Raw genomic sequence first — 18,087 nt, 5'->3', positions numbered from 1 at the left:
AGAGAGACTGACAGAGAGAGAGACTGACAGAGAGAGAGTGAGAGGCAGAGAGAGACAGAGAGAGAGAGAGAGAGACTGACAGACAGAGAGAGAGACTGACAGACAGAGAGAGAGACAGACAGACAGAGAGAGAGACAGACAGAGAGAGAGACTGACAGACAGAGAGAGACTGACTTACAGAGAAAGACTGACTGACAGACAATAAGAGAGCGAGACTGACTGACCGAGAGAGAGAGACTGACTGACTGAAAGAGAGAGACTGAATGACAGAAAGAGCGAGAGAGAGACTGTGATGGAATTGAGGTCAAAGTGTGTATGAAGCTATGCAATGCCTCTTAAGATTGCTATTGTCTACTAATAAATATGTATTATCAAAATGTGCTCTTTGTAGTTACATCTGCTTTTGAAATACTGCATTGTCTAATGTTTTAAAACGAAAACGAGAAGGAGCAGTGGATGCACTTTTGTCAAACCTGAACGATGAGTGGGCCCGATGTTGTATATCATGACAGGAGTCTGCATCAGGAAACCCACCTAAAATTGGGCAATCTTCCCCGGCCTACTGATTGCAGGGACCCTGTAATGAATGAACTACCACCTATGATAGCCTGCTGGCAGAGTAAGCACAACCTTTAACTCCACCATCAGTGTTACTTAGAACGGCTGTATTGGCAACAGTGGTGTAACAATAGCCCCGCATCCCCTGCAGTATGGCGGGTCGCTGGCCTGAGAGCTCCAGACTGGCACGGAGAATGTGGGGGCCCCCTCCATGTAGTTTGCAGGGGGGCCCCCTCAAGTTTCGTTACGGCACTGGCATTGCAAGCATGTAAAAGATGTGCTGCACAACAACATATCACAAGGATCCCAAAACACATGACTTTGCTAGTCAGATACTGAATATTACCTTCTGTCTCAAGGGATATACAAGTAATGAGAGGGGGAAAAGAGGCAGTTGAGGCATCCCATGGGCTGCCCCTGGCAAGTGCCACCGCAAGTGGAGGAAGGCAGAACATTAGCAGAAGCTGCGCTATACCACACTGCCAACTCTAGTAGTAGAAGTGCAGTAGAGTAGCAGACAAACCATGCATGTGAGAGTGGTCCATGTTCAACTCTATGAGAGACAGAGAAATTGTGTGAATGTGTGTGTTTGTGAGTGAGGGTTGGGGATGCACTTTGGTTCTGTGGTGTATTTATAGTGTGGGTGTCTGGTAACGTGGGTGTCTGGTAACTATGCAAGTAGGGATCCACCATCAAATTGGCACTTTACCAGGACGGAGGGCAATAAAAAGGTTTGCAACTACCTCAGCCCAGGTTCCCATAGAGAGGCTCAGCTAACGAGAGGATAAAGCGAGGACTGGATTGGGACAGGGATCATGCATGTCTGCTTTTGGTGTCTGACTCACCATGCTCAGTCTTGCCCCATGTTCATCTCACATCTAGCTGCCCTCGGCTTATCTATTGTGCCCTTTCTAGCTGCTGGTGCTTAGGCCAGCTCAGAAAACAATGAGTTAAATACTTGCTGCTTGGAGCTAAAACAGGCACCCATCCTCTGGCAGCACAGGCTCATTGGAAGTGGTGCTCAAGTGCTCCTCTGGAATTAGTTTAATTTCACCAGATAAGCTAAAGTTGAGTGACAAAAGTATCATGAAACATACAAAAAACATTTTTGCAACGGATTGAAATATGTCCCTACTTTTATTATTACAGCTATTGTCACCTGTAACAAGAAAATGACGAAGCTACTCTGCAGTAAGGTATAACAACCGAATTATGAATTCACAATGCAAACTGTCAGTGTCTGCAAACAGTGTGAAAGGCAGGCAACTGAGCAAGATTAGAAATGTTGCTTAAGCAATAAAAGCGATCACTAAGTTTTAACTCCTAGCTATTGTTGCCTGGAATTGTTCAGTCATTAGTTGATAAGGTGGCTTGTGTAGCAGTAAACCTACTTATTCCACTCCATGATTATAACAAGAAAGCAGCACCTACCTACATCTCGACATATTTTCTGAACTACAGATCTAAAATAGAATACGGGACCAATTTATGTTGTGTATTGGTGTTTTTATTTTTAAAATACAGATCTCAAATGTATTTTACACATGCAACTATAGAATATATTTCATAATATAGAAGAAAAGAGCAGGGATTCAAACAGAGATTTCGGGGAAGGTAAAATGTAACGCCATGTATTAGAAGGAATAAAGAGATATTGCAAGTTAACTGTGTAGCAGGGCTTTAGATTGTCGGTCGTCTTCCGTCCCATTCCTCAATATTGTCACAGAGCTCTTTGGTGACTTGGAAAACCTTAACAATGTACCTTAAAGTGTACTTTTTACCACGCCTGTTCTATTTAAAATATGTTAGCTACTCAACAAACCTCTACTTTTCTACTGCAGTGGGTTCATGAATTGAGGCTGTTAAACTTGCACGAGAAGCCTATGACCATCAAATACCAAATATGGTCCTTGATGCCAACGCACGTTTCTGTAAATCATTCATAGACCAGACAGTAGAAGTCAACGGGGAAACCCGGGAAAGCGTGGTAAAGCAGGTAATGCACCCAACTGCAACTAAACCAAAGAGTTAAAGCGCAATTGTGCAGTGTTGCACTTGCCCGGTCATACTATTGCATTGACTGCTATGCCCAGTACTCCTTTTTACATTTCAGAACATCTTATTGAAAGCCTTCTCAGAGTACAGAGTGGCATAAGTCAGTACAGAGAGGAATGGTATATACAGGATTAGTATCTGGAACCACCACAGCAACAACATATCGTCAAGGCAGCAAAGGCCACCAAATACAAATTTAAATTCCGCAGGTCATATTATGTATGCATGATAATAGCCTATATTAATAATCTACTTATATAATCAGTTGTGCTGTGCTAAAAAATAGCAAGGTGAATGAACACAGATAGGAGATAGGGCAGAAAAAGTGAGACAACTAACAGAAAGGAGAAAGAGGAGACGACAAGAAACCATGTGAATCCAGGCAAAGGTAACAGTGGCTCTACCATGCTATTTAAGACGCACGTTTGTGGTATGCGAGGATTACTGGGAAACTCTGCGGATTACTCATCACCAACATTTGTGAGGAATGAGTACTCCTGAGTGTGATAAGACACATTAAGTATTTTCCAATCAATGAGAAAACCTTAATGGCAAAAGTCAGTAAGAGATCTAGGAGAGCCATATCAAATTCGGACAAGGTGTGTGTTATCAGAAGCATATCGGCCTAAGAGTACAGTGGAGTCCTGAGCAATGCTTACATGGAACATTTTGCACATTTGTGTCCGAATGTCATCCCAGTAGAATGTTAACTATTCACATTTGAAAAACATTTGCCTGAGATAGCCGCTTTCAATTTTACAAGACTAACAGGTGTACGGATCCAGGAGATGCAATTTTAAAGGGGTCCAGTAAAGGTGGAGGAAAACATTGTTTGAATTCAGTATGGAATTAGTTTGTTTCGTAAAAGATGAGAACATATATTCCATGATTGAGATCTTGCAGAAGTACGATTGTGGAAGTGAATATTCCATTTGGAATTGATCAGGAGGGGAAAAATCGTAACAATTTATACATCTTTAAAGCAGAATATCGTGATTGGAGGCAGATCGACAAGACATTTGTAAAAGCCAGTGGATGTGAACCCATTCAGAGCTTGGCACTCTGACTTGCATGCCATGAATAGGCAACACTGCCTGAAGCAAATCCTCTACTGTCAATACTGTAGCTCATTCGAGGACTGAACCATGCTTGTGTTGTTTACAAGTCACCCTCCGAACCTCTGCTGAGCACCCTACCAAAAACAGGGCGTGGAGGGCAGCACTTACTGCATCATATAGCACCTGCTGGGCAGCTGCTGTTGTAAGCAAACAAGTGTACACCGCCACCTCAGCAGTATCTGCTGTAAACTCACAAAACTGGACTATATTGATGAACTTGGCTTCCTTCTAGTGTTTGCTGATACAATCAGCATCACAAGTAGAGCAGTTTATTCAGGGAATGCAGGCACATTTGTGCTAGTCTAGAACCCTATATATTTTATTTAGACTCCGTGGCAAAGCAGGTATGGGAGCCGTGGTCTTGAACAGGGAGGACCCTTCTTTCATATATAGGAGGATCTTCTCTAGGGCTGACTGGAAGATTAATTTAAAAACTGACTGTCTGTTTCTTCATGTACTGACTGGCTGAACTCTTTGCAGATTCGACTTGTCCAGGCTGTACAGGTCACTACAAAACAATCTTTTTGCCGAAATTACCTTTGAATTAGTTATCAGCTCTGGATCTAAAGTTAGGCCTCAACTGAAGTGAATTATCGTGTTGTTGAAGCCCATAGGGACTTGTACTTGAGTTTTATGAACTGTGTATAATTTGTCCCTGTTTTTTTTATAAAAAATGTGTATGTTTTTAATGGACTAGTGTCCTTCATAGATTTGTATGAAGGGTTTTTAATATTTGTATTAATACAATTAAATATTTGTGTATATTGCTGGTTTTTAAATGAAAAGAAACATTATTTAGCACTATTTTCTAGTTTGGTATAGATTCACGCCACATGGGAGAACAGAAGGGAGGGTGTCTGTGTTGTGCAGAACTATGTGAGTGAACTACAGAATTGGATGCAAACTTGTACCTATTTCCAGCAAGTCCAGGGGAACCTTCTTTTGCTTTACGTCACTATACAGAAAGTCTTAACAGTAATAACACTAGCTTACAATTCTTTGGCATAGATAGGATACCCAAACATATATGGGGAGGTAGTCGTAAGAAACGTCTCAGGATCCTTGAATCCAGATACATTCTGGAATTAGACAGCAAGATCCCAAGAGGACTTAATAGTGGCGAAGAATTGGCCACACACATAGGTCAATAATTTCCTCGTATCCAAAATAGCTGTAGCAAACTGTTCTCGTAAATGATGAAATTTTATATTTTAATTTTTTCTATTTGTTAATGGTCTGTTTATCTTTAAATATTATACACTTTTAATGGGAATACAAAGTACTACATCGATGTATAAGCAATACAATTCCCAGCTGGGAACTGCAGTGAGCATTAACCACAATTGTGGAGCCGCCAAAGGGGATCACCAGTGGTCCAGATTGCTATAATCATATTTTGTATCCTTCTACCAGGAAAACACTACGTAATGTGGTTTAAAATCTAAAACATCACTTTCCCTTCAGCAGCCCATATCCATTAAAATTTCCTAAGGATGCGATCTGTCCTTCATTCCCAACTTGTGTATAACAGTGAGAATAACAGTAATTCAATAACTGTTATATATGACAATATGTTTTTATGATCACAGTACGAGATCTGGCATTGCAGCTTTATCTGAAATAATGAATTGCTCTCATGCCGCGCATAACCAATATTGTGCAAGTATTGATATTTAATCATACGTAGGATTATCAGCGATTGTAAAGTATGCTTGTTGAATTATATACTAGCGCAGCAATCGGAGGAACCAAATTGAGTTGTTAAGATATATGTTCCTCCTATTGAAGTGTCAAAGACATTTATACTGTGCAAGGCTGAACACACAAAATTCTTTCTTGAGATAATATTGTTGAGCATTATTGTGGTTAACTAATTTGAAGCAAATATCACTGATAATGCAATGCATAAGATTCATTGAAGTATTTCTTTACATTTAATTGTATAAAAGCGCAAAGTATTTCTTCTATGTTTAACAACATTGTAACCTATTTCTATGGGAATTAGAGGATCAGGAAGCAGATTGACAAAGGCAAACGCCGAAACGTGTCGTCCTTGGATTTTGAGTGCACAATAAACTATTGTGCCGCCTCTTTATTCTAGGCCATAACGGGTTGTGGATTATGAAACTAACTTATACTTGGTGGTTGCTGTTACCAAGGGTGGCGCCAACGCTGGAGGAAGGGAACTGCCGAAGCAGCGTTCCGGTGGAACACACACACACACATTATATATATTCACTTAAAAAAAACATAGGTTTCAGGCACGTTATAGTTGGGAATTAGCATTTAAAAAACCTTAGAAAATCACTTGTACAAAACCATAGGTTTCAGGGGCGTTATATTTAGTTGGACATTTCACTTGTACAAAACCATAGAAACTTCCCCGTTATAGTTAGTTCAGCTAACTATGACTTGCGCACCTTCAATGCACTGCTGATGACGTCACATATTACATCACTCATGACATGGTCAGTGACATCACTGATGACAGCATCCAGTGAATGTGTCTTTTTCTGAATATTAAATATGTTTTATATGTATATCTCAAGGTCGATGGAAGAATAAGTGGCTGTATAAGTATCTAAATGGATGATTTTTTTAAAATTGATTGTAGAACGGACTTATTAAGTGTATCTTAGTGAATACATGGGTAAGTGAGTAATGTTTAAATGTGTAAACATCTGTATCAGTCTCTCACTTTGTGTATAAGTGACTACATGGGTTGGTGAGTAACTACATGAGTGTCTATATAGGTTATTATTTATTTTTTTAGTATGAGTGTCTGAATGGTTCGTTGGGGTGTCTTATGTAGTGCATAGATGCATGAATGAGTGACTCACTGCTTGTATGTGTTAAAGACAGCATGTGTGCAGGACTGTATAGGTGGATGAGTATGTATGAGTGTGTTAGTGAGTGTGTTAGTGAGTGTGTTAGTGAGTGTGTTAGTGAGTGTGTTAGTGAGTGTGTTAGTGAGTGGGTTAGTGAGTGTGTTAGTGAGTGGGTTAGTGAGTGGGTTAGTGAGTGGGTTAGTGAGTGGGTTAGTGAGTGGGTTAGTGAGTGGGTTAGTGAGTGGGTTAGTGAGTGGGTTAGTGAGTGGGTTAGTGAGTGGGTTAGTGAGTGGGTTAGTGAGCGGGTTAGTGAGCGGGTTAGTGAGCGGGTTAGTGAGCGGGTTAGTGAGCGGGTTAGTGAGCGGGTTAGTGAGCGGGTTAGTGAGCGGGTTAGTGAGCGGGTTAGTGAGCGGGTTAGTGAGCGGGTTAGTGAGCGGGTTAGTGAGCGGGTTAGTGAGCGGGTTAGTGAGCGGGTTAGTGAGCGGGTTAGTGAGCGTGTTAGTGAGTGAATGACTGTCTCAATAGTGGCTTTATGAGTAACTACATGTGTTTTAAACTAGTACATGTGAGTATTGGTGTATATATGTGAGTATATGGAAGTGAGAAATTGGAAGAGTTTCTGTATAAATTAGTTTGTTGTTTCTATAAGTGATTGCTTAAGAGAGTAAGTATGTGTAGGTTTCTGTAGCAGTAAGTGTGGTGGTGTGTGTGTATAACTGTATATGCAATTTAATGGATGTTTGATACTTTGTTTGCAAGTGTGTGAGTAACTATGGATGAGTGTCAATGTTTAACAGGATGCATCAGTGTATGAGTACATATGATGAGTGAGTACATGTATGAGTGACTGTATAGGACTGTTGGTAAATGAGTGGATGTGTGTGTAGTTCCGGGAATTACTGAATAGGTGTGTTGTAAGTGGTATTGGTATGTCCATTGTTTTGAAAATGTTAGTTTCTATTTTTCAGTGTGTGTATCAAAGGTTATATTAGGGTGAGAGGAGGTCTGCCACTCTATCATAAGGATGATGTCATGAGTGATGTAATTTGAGAGGTCACGAGTGATGTCACTGACCATGTCATGAGTGATGTAATAGGTGACATCAGAAGTGCATTGCGGGCGCACAAGTTAGTTAGCTGAACCAACTATAACGGGGGAATTTCAATGGTTTTGTACGTGTGAAATGTCCAACTAACTATAATGCCCCTGAAACCTATGTTTTTTTAAGTGAATTTCAAAGGTTTTTTAAATGCTAGTTTCTAACTATGCCTTCAGATGTAGGACATGTGAAGAAAGAAGAAAAAATACACAGAAAGAAGAAAAAGAAATGCAGAAAGATGCAACAGAAGTTCCTCAAAGATGTAGAAAAGTGCTGGAAGAAGGAAGACGTGCAGGAAGAAGAAACAGCGGAGCAAAAAGAGGCCTTGTTGTAAAATCATCCTGTACTCTCAACTTTTTCAGATGGGTACTGGTGGTAACTGACTGACTAACAAGTCCTAGAGCCAGTGCTATGCTAAAAGACACTTAGAATAAAGTTAACACACCTACATACACTAGGGAACACTATGCGTTGGGCTACCCCAGTGATTAGCATGACCTCCTCTGTAAGCCCCTGGTATAAAATAGGGCAGGGGGATTAAAACTACCTCTTAAAACGAGCCACGGGGCACGTTTGCACACTGGTGAAAGGGGGGGGGGCTGAGGTGACATGTTCGCTGGATTTAATTCTGCTTCTGATCGAGGAACTTTCAAAAACAATCCGTGAACTAGAGGAGGAAATATACAATGCCAAACAAGAATGATCTGCCAGAATGGAAACAGAACCATGGGAAAAATGTCTTGAGGATTTAAACATTCGTTTGGATAAATATGGGAAGGAGCTTCAAGAAACTAAACTCAGGAAGTTTAAAAGAGACACTATTGACTACAAACTCAACGAAGCATACACCTGGGCAGAAGTCTATGCACAACAGAGATACAGCAGTAAGAAGCAACACAACCAGCTTCCTCAGATGAAAGCGTAATTTCAGACAGTGATACAAATATCTCCAGACAACCAGTGAGCCAAACATTGAGCCACAAACAAACAGACAAAACGATTGATATAACATCGAATCAGGACACCAATAATACGGCATCATCTTCGTCTTCTTTTTTAGAAAAAGAAGGAACTTTAAACAGACCACCGGACCAAATGACGAACAAAAAATTAGAAAGAAAACAAGACGAGGAAAAGGAAAAGGAAAAAGAAAACAAGAAAAAGGGATTGAGAAGTCAAGGGAAACTCTCGTAATAAACATCTCTGAATATAACCTAACACCATTCGAAGAACACCTACTGAACAAAGGCACGACTTTCGTAAGCACCTACCACACTACTGAATTAGAAACTGAAGTATCCTTGTTCAAATTCATGAGAATCCTTCGCCTCAAGCATTTTTTCGCAACAATAAATCCAACTGAACTTCAAGATGACTCCACAGTCAAATTCAAACCCAAAAGTACTTTTATGGCTCCTACTTCACGCAAGAGTTTAGATACTTTCGAAGCTTTGATCAAAGCAGATTTAAGTTGAATTAAATACAAAAGATCACTAAAGAATCTCACAAGAGCAGAATACAGTGCCTTACAATCCTTGGCCAATAATGAAGTGATCACAATACAGAAGGCTGATAATGGAGGAGGATTGGTGGTAATGGATACAACTTTTTTATTTGGCTAAAGGTACAGAACATGTAATGGAACAAAATACGTATGCTCAACTTGATAAAGATCCAACAACAGACATAGCAAATACGCTAAGTACAATTCTTACTCAAGCAGAGAAACTCAATTGGATTGACTCAATCACTAAACGCTATTTATGGCAATGATTTCCAAGAAGACCTAGAATGTATTTCTTGCCAAAAATACATAAGGACCTAAACAACCCTCCTTTCAGGCCGATAAGTTTCTGGTTGCGAATCGATTTTTGAAAATCCAGGAAGATTTATCGACAACCACCTGCAATCTTTCATACAAAGTTGGCCAAGTTATCTTGAGGATACATCAGACTTCTTGAGAAACTTAATGACGATCAGCTCTGATTCTACAAAAGACTGGATTTTATGCTCTATCGATGTCGTAGCATTGTACACATCAATTCCACATGCATTAGGACTAAAAGCAGTCGAATGGGCTCTATTAAAAGAGGAAACAATCAAGTAAAAGAATGGTTTTTGTATCGAAATATTCCTCAGCGTCAAGAGATATTAAAAAGATCATCCTTAAAAGATGGGAAATACTGGAAGCAGAAAACGATTTTGGTTCCCTTTTCAAAGACAAACCGCTTTTCGCATATAAACGAAGACCGAATCTCAAAGAGTTACTCACTACACCAAGGAAACAATCACCAAAAGCAATACAGACCTCTTTTAAAGGAACAACTAAGTGTTGGAAATGCAAGAACTGTAATAATGTCATTACAGGTAACATATTATCTCATCCAAGAACTGGTGAAAAAATCCAATTACGACATACGGCAAACTGCGATTCAGAACATCTAGTCTACACAATCAAATGTCCTTGTGGACTTATATATGTAGGCAAAACAGAGAGGAAATTGAAAATAAGGCTCTCGGAACAAGAGCAGAATACGAACCAAGAGCAATACCTCACCACTAGCAATTCACTGGCTAGAGCATCGTCATACTATTGCTCAAATAAAATTTCAAATAATTGAAGTAGTACTACAAAGGCCTGGCCTAGACAATTCAAAAATTCTACTTCAACAAGAAACTTTTTGGATAAAGAGGCTACAAACTTTGGCACCATCAGGCCTCAATGATAAATTGGACATGGCATGTTTTCTATGAATCAATCAGAAATAGCTACCCGAGACCCACAGGCAGTCCTTCATTAACTTATAAACCCATTTATCAAACTCATGTATAGCACTCTACATTTTTAACATGAGATGCCTATTTTGCAAGTAAAATAATACTGATGAACTAAAATAACATCAACAACACATAATCACCATGCACCAACTCTAAAACTGTGATCAATAATGTGCTCACCGAAATGCACTGAAGTCCTACTTCAGTGTTTACACTAGTTCTAAAGCATGAAACCCTAAATTCAAAATTTCGGTTTTCGCAACTTTATTTAAAGTCAACAGCAAACCCCTAGTTAAACATTGTTGTTCCACAAGGCAAAGCTCCCATGTAAAAATATATATTTATGTATTTCTCAATACCACGTAATGCATGAATGACAACTTGAGGTTTAAAGTTTTCATCTAAATATAGATAGTCCTTCTTTAATGTCTACTACTGTTGCCAAACACGCAACTCGAGTTTAACCCCCGCTCTTTTGAGTATTTCATCTAACACCTAGAGTCTCCAATTTCGAATCAACGGTACACCAGGATTAAGCTCTCGTGCTAAACAAAATTTAGTTATTTAATTCGATGATTCGATCAAAATTTGATATTTCATCCAAGGATGCACATTGCTAACCGATAACTATTTTATAAAATTCAGAGTCATTTTGGCCTTAATTACGAATCTTAATCGCGTTCACGACACAATTCTAACATTGAGTATTAGTATCTCGAAAATGTATTGAAGTCAGTCCTCTGTCGACTTCTATTTAAAACGATTGGTACAACCAGGAAGTATTTAGCATACTTCGTCTACAAACAAAGGTAGAACGCTGGTTCTCGAGTCCTCCCGTTCACACGGGGAAGTCGTATCATATTTCCTTTACAATCGGAAACCTCGAGCTTTCTCGAACTGCACTCTTGAAAACGATTGTGCCTTTTTCTTTCCAGCAGCCACATCCGTGGAACTTGATTCATCCTTTTAACCATATCGGGATAGAGCCTCTACTCACACAGGTGAGACGCGCAAACTAACGCTGTTGTTGATAAATGACAACATTTTCATCTAGTATTATTTTCTTGAATCTTGAATATACTTTATTTAATCTACAGGTTGTCGCGATTACCATATTAATTACCAGCACTGTTGTCAACAGGTAAGACTGAACACATTGAAATCGTCCTAATTCAAGTTTTTTTTTAAAAACTCTGTCTAAAATAAACATATTCACCAACAGATGCAATTGGGTAATCGCTTGACATTACGTGTGCTAACGAACCATAACATTCAACAAAATAGGTAAGACTGTCTTTTATAAATAAGACCTTGACTCTCTAATAGATTCAACAAATCATCAGTTAGATATACATAATCTCTAAGATTAAACAAAGCCATGTTGACATAAATCCATAATAAAGAAATGATATACATTTAAAAGAATGACACAAAATGGCATCGATCTAATTAGTTTCCTTTATTGCCTTTTCTTCCAACAGAACCCCTGACGAAGGAACATTTGTTCCGAAATGCATTGGGTTAGGAGTTTAATGATGCAATGTACTATGTAATGAAACTTTCTATGCATATTGTTCAAGACAAAATGTGATGAAATGAAAATGTAAAATCAATGATTTTTCAATGCTTATTGTTTGAAATTCCTTACATACATGATTAAAATGTTTTAAAAGGAAAACTACTACTAGTTGTTGCATGTCAGAGCCCTAGCCATCTCAGGGGCTAGGCCACTTACAACTATACCACAACGTTAGCAGGCGTTAATCTGACATAGAACACATATCAAAATAGCTGTTCTAATTTTCCAGAAAATAGAGTGCGATTCCCACAAACATACATTGTTCAAACATGCCCTGTGGCACGTTTTAAGTTGAGGGATTAAGTCCCCTTGAATCCTGAGGGTCTCTGGGGTCCAACTGGCCCACTAGGTACCACCAGTAGAGGAATTAATTCCCCAACTTAAAATGCACCACAGGGCGTGTTTGCACACATCGCCTTAGACCCCGCCCCCTCCCTTCACTACTGTGCAAACGCACCCCGTGGAGCATTTTAAATTGGGGAATTAAGTCCCATTGAATCCAGAGGGTCCCTGAGGAACAACTAGCCCACCAGCTACCTCCATTAAGCGCCATAGAGCTGCGTTGCAGAGAGGTGTAAAAAGGGGCTTGGCTTCAGAACACCTCTCTGCAACGCAGCCCCCTGGCGCATACTGGAGTGAACACCTCTCTGGAACGCAGCCCCCTGGCGCATACTGGAGGTTCCTGGTGAGCTAGTTGGCCCCCAGGGACCCCCAGTATTCAAGGTGAATTCGTTCCCCATATGCAAACGCGCCAGGGGGCGCTTTCACAGAGTGCTGAAAGGAGGGGGCGTGGCCTCCAGCGCGATGACGGTCTTTGTTTTATTTTTTAAGAAGGGGGGGCTGTGTGGCTCCCCTTCTTTTCCTATTATTCTTGGCCCTGGGGACCCCATCAGCCAGGGCCTTCCCCCAATTTTTTTTATTAATACAAAAACTGGGAAGGGGGCCACGTGCCCACCCCTCCTGAGACCATAAACTGCCCCGGGGACCCCAGTCCCCTGGGGCATGGCCATTTTTTAAATGTTTTTTCTTTTTGGAGGGGCGCTACCTTTCCCCCTCCTTAGGCCATTTATGGCCCCGGGGGATTTTTTTTAAATATTTGAGTGGTGCCACGTGGCCCCCCTCCCGGGCCACTAACATCTCAGGTGGGGACCGTGGGAGGGGCCAAATCCCCCCACTGTCCCACTGGCTCCTCGTTTCCTGCGGTAGCCGGCATTACTTTTCCACATGGGAGCTGCTAAGATGCAGCTCCCCGTGTGGAAAAGCAATTTGGCTTGCATTTTGAAAGAGAGCAGATTGGCAGACCCTGGGGCTGGGGGGGGGTTGAGCCCCCGCACATTTTTTATAAAGCTCATGGGGGTGGCGGTCCCTGGAGCTGGGGGACCCTTTTGGGCGCCCCATCCAATTCTTACATTGCCCCCGGGATTTGACCCACCCTGGGGCTGAATATTAACGAAGCACGGGAGGCCACACTACATTTTTTTTTTCATCTGCAGGATCTACGAACCCTGTGCGGATTTTGACCATTTTAAAAAACCTTTTGGGGGGGCCCTGGTGATCCTTGTGGGACCCCCTAAGCAGGCCTAGGGGGTCAAGGTATTTCTACCCTGTCCCCTTTTTGCGTTTTGAACATTTGTTTTACTGTTTTCTTGTCCCTCAGTTCTACGGAGGCACAAGTTGGCTGCCAACACTTCCTGGGTTGGAGTATTGACAGCAAATTAGCATACAGCTTGTCATCGGATGGTGCGCAGATCCTGCGCGGCCATGGAGATATATATGTGATTTTACTTTTGATATTCTCCACAACTACTGAACGGATAACAAAAAGGCACCTTTCTAAACCAAGGGCTACCTCTTTGCCAAATTTGGTGTAATGCTGTTCAGCAGTTCAGGCTGTAGCTGCGGCTAAAGTTTCCTATGGGAAATTGCATGAGGAAAACACGTTTTGGGACCCCCTTTTTACTCTGCCCCCGCTTGACGAATCACTGGATAGGAGCGGGCCATAAGTTTTAAAAATTTCGTGAAGATTCGTCAATCAGCGCCAAAGTTATTGGGAATAGAATGTTGCAGATTTCCTATGAAAATAGGTCCCAACTATAACTACCTACTGGCGACTGCCAGTAGGATATATATATATATATATATATATATATATATATATATATATATATATATATATGTATATATATATTTAATAATGTTTTAAATATGTTATAATTAAGATTAATACTTATTTTATATTAAGTAAATATATGTTAAAAATAATTCATATTTTATAATATTACATTTATTATTTTTACATTAAGCTTTTTTATATTATTTTACCTAGGTTTTATTTAATTGTGTTTATTATTTAATTACTTTTATATTATTTTTAATACATTTAAAAAACTCGATATTTTAGTTAACTATATTTCAAACATCGATATTTTGTACTCAATATTTTAGTACTTACCTGCTTGTAGATCAGGACGTGATATTTTGTCCCTCGATATTTAGTCGCTGATCCTTTCTCCATTTATCTCCTCCAAAGGCGAGGGGATGCTTCAAGCTTTCCTATGCATTCCCCAGCCCTTTGCACCACATAATCAAATTCAAAATACATTGCTCTAATAGCCTATTCCCTTCTTGTGCCCGAGGAAATGATTGGCAGATCTAACAATCTTGCACATCAAGGTGAGGACAGAGGCAATATGCATATAACAAATGTGGGTTATCATGAGAAATGTTGCTTTGCCCACTGTATGCACGTGTGTGGAACAAGGTTTTCTACTTTTTTTGGCTCGAGAAAAAAAATTATTTCAATACTCCCAATGAAGAGCAGGTCAAAAGCAGTCTCTGGTAACACACACTTCATCACGAGAACCTTTGGTGGGATCACTGAAGGTGAGGGGTGTCTGACTAATGTAAGCGAAGTAGAAAAATACCCATTTTTGGGAGCTCTGATTATATTTATGACATGTTTACACTAATATATTTACTGAGGATTCCAAGCCTGAAGTGGATAAACATGAAAATGTGAATCATTAAAAATATTCCGTCCTGGAGAAATGGAAAATATGTTATACTCTGCAGTAGAAAAGGTGCAGTGCTCATGGCAATCTAAACACAAGAAACCTCAACCACAGAAGCCGTGCATATGCAAATTCTCTAAGGAGGAATGCTCCATCAACTTAGCAAAAATGCAATTATCTCTAGAAAGCATCTGTATAGAATGGCTTTGCAATTAACACCAATATATTTAGCTCCTCCTGTCAATGGCCGTAAAAGTGTAGGCTTCCCACCTTCTCCATGTTTTGTTTTAATGGCTGTGTTCTCTTTTTTACGTTGACGTGAAACCTAACCAGTCCTTAAGCTCTGCACAGCACTTTGTTGCTTCCTACAAAGGATGGAAAATACATTTACATGTGTATTCTAAGCTGTTTCCATTAGGGCAAATGTGTACCCACGGACAAGGCGGGATTAGTAATACTGAGGATTTTCATCTAACTTTCTCAGTGCCATTCTATGGTGAACACTCAATATAGGGAAGACTATTAGGTGAGAAGGACTGCCATGGGGTAATTGTTGTTAATTGTCATGGAACAATTTCAAATTCTTTGACAAGTGCATCGCTATAATTCAAAACAACTACAAAGAGTTGACATGAGGCTCTTTATTAATTGGAGTACCTTTATCCGGTCTTGGTGTATCAGCCACAGCTCTTTGAATTCTTGGGCTGACTTTTTGGGTCATGTTTGCCAAAGAAAGTAAAAAAAAATGTTTTCTCGTGCTAAGTACTTTTAGCTGGAAAGCCAGAAATGGATAGCAGTATGCCTGCCGATGTAGTCAACTCAACCCCAAATACTTGGTGGTTCTGCTTAAGACTTATTTTCAAGGGTCATACCTCATGCAGATATAGAAAAATAAAGACGTTTTCTTAATGAATCGGAGTATTACACACGTTTCTGCTAAGCCTCGCAGATCAGACTTGCAATTTGTACTTGCTTCTTTCTCCAGCTTTTTGTTGAAAAATGAAAGGTAACTTGTTTATAAAGATTAGACAACTTAGGTTAAATTAGCTCCTTTGAAGAATATCAATTCAAGTGCATTATAGAGGTTACATTTGAATCAAAAATATATCAAAGTCTAAAAATATATTCTTACTGACCGTTGATATTGAGACATGGAAAAGAATCCTGTATAGCGACATGAGGCTGAGACTGATTTAACTCATCTTCCTCATCATCGTCGAAATCATCTTTTTCATCCCATGGCGCAGATCCAGTGGAGCCTGTAACAGAAAGATGTGAAACCAAATAGTTTAGAGATGAGTTCGATCAGTGGTATGAGACAAGGAGACACTGATGACTGTGTGTGGGCTTGAAGTAGAGTAAAGTACTTTTCATTCAAATAAAGGAGAGAGATATTAACAATTAATAGTTTTCCACAGCCAAGACAGCCATTGCTCTGTAAATCTGGGAATAATATTTGGTAGCCTAAAAGGATAGTATGAAGCCAGTATTAACATAGCAGAGCCTATCAACTGTAATAGCCTCTATAAGTCTATTATCTCTATCCTGGTAGAAGAGCAAGGCAGCATCATAACTGTCACATCAAGCCCACCAAAAGGAGTTATTGACCAGTATTCAATCAATTAAAACAAAAGTAGCAGTTGTGTTTATACGGGAAAACAACAGGATGCTAGATTAGTCAATGCATTGGATTGAGTAAGTGGGTGGACTCCAAGTACATCCTGGAGCTGGTCTGACGAGAAAACACTGATCGCTGCAAAAAGGGTCTTCATTTCAAGACAAACCAGCAGAAGATTGAAATTATTTTCTTCACAGCATTGGCAAGTAGTTCGTCTCTCAAGGTAAGATTAGGTATTTTTATAAACAGGATAAGTTATTGGAAAGTCTAGTGTCAGCAGAATTAACTCAAAAAGTGGTCTATAGAAACTAGTCCTCTAAACAAATAGGCAAGTATATTGAATCATTGTCTCTCCAATGAGGCCCAATCTTCTCCATGTGGATTTCTCCCAGCAAAGTTCTTGTTAGGGGTGATAGAAGTCAGTGCTCTGTTGCAGGCCATTCTCTGCTCTTAATCTAGTTTTAACCATATCCTATGGATGTTATCAGGACCGACCATCAATATTCTTTCAAAAGAGGGGAAGAGGCTTCCACAATTACAGATTGAGAGGCCACAGCAGAACTACGCCTGTCAAAGGTAAGCGTTCCATCTTCTTCCTCTGTAAAAAGAGTATAGCACTTATCTCAGTTTCTTCACAATTTGATGAACATTTATTTAGATTACTGGGCACTATAGCCAAAGCAGAGCTTTACACAGAGTTCTATGCTCCTCCCATTTGACTTCCTCCGTTGCAGTTATCAGGAGCAGTAGCAAATTTGGTTGGGTAAGCGGAATCAGTTCGCTAAAAAAAAGAACACCTGATTCTTCCAATCTTCAGCCCAACAAGTTCTTGACATCTTCCTGGTTAAAAAGAAAAACAAGACTTCTGATCATGTAATCAACTTTTAGTATTTCAATATTTTGGTTCTTATGAATTGATGGCAAAGTTGGACCTGAATGATGCATTTTTACACATACTGCCAAAGAGGTCCATTGTCAGGCATGGGATATTTGCCCGGACTGCTTCAAAAGATAACATGTGGAAAGACTTCCTGTACAAAGCTACAGGATTGGGGTTAAAAAGATGAAGGGGTGGCTTCAGTGACCATCCATATGGTTTACACAGCCTATTGCAGTACTCTCAAGCTTCCAAAAAAGAGCATTACTACACATGCATCCGGAAAAGTGTCACTTTCCATGTGGGTCTTTCAGCGCATTTAAGTCAATGAGCTAAGCAAGGAGTTTGGTGTATGTTTGAGCTACGTTTGCCTATCCAGGTTTAGACCTGCAAAGATTCAAAGAATTTAATCTACAGAGGAGTCTGCTTTACATGGGCATCATGGCTTGAAACCAGGAAACATAATGAGTGTTAGCTTTGGGGCCGAGGCACCTAAACACATTGAACAGCAGTAGCATTTTGAATGCCTTCCCCAACCTAGCCTTATGAGACCAACGCAAACTGCT

General features: G+C 40.0%; 1 protein-coding gene across 3 annotated transcripts in view; it reads right to left on the bottom strand.

The window, feature by feature from the left end:
- Nucleotides 1-18,087, bottom strand: part of IRF6 (interferon regulatory factor 6) — a 482,736-nt gene that overhangs the window by 129,327 nt on the left and 335,322 nt on the right. For all 3 annotated transcript variants that reach the window (XM_078644486.1, XM_078644488.1, XM_078644487.1), the window contains exon 4: nt 16,163-16,285. In XM_078644486.1, the coding sequence (XP_078500612.1) occupies nt 16,163-16,285 (123 nt within the window). The remainder of the gene's footprint in view (nt 1-16,162; nt 16,286-18,087) is intronic.

This window comes from Lissotriton helveticus, chromosome 5_1 (assembly GCF_964261635.1).
Source record: "Lissotriton helveticus chromosome 5_1, aLisHel1.1, whole genome shotgun sequence".
NCBI classification, from domain to species: domain Eukaryota; kingdom Metazoa; phylum Chordata; class Amphibia; order Caudata; family Salamandridae; genus Lissotriton; species Lissotriton helveticus.
Note: the sequence above shows the minus strand (reverse complement) of the source record. Positions and strands in the feature narration are given on the sequence as shown.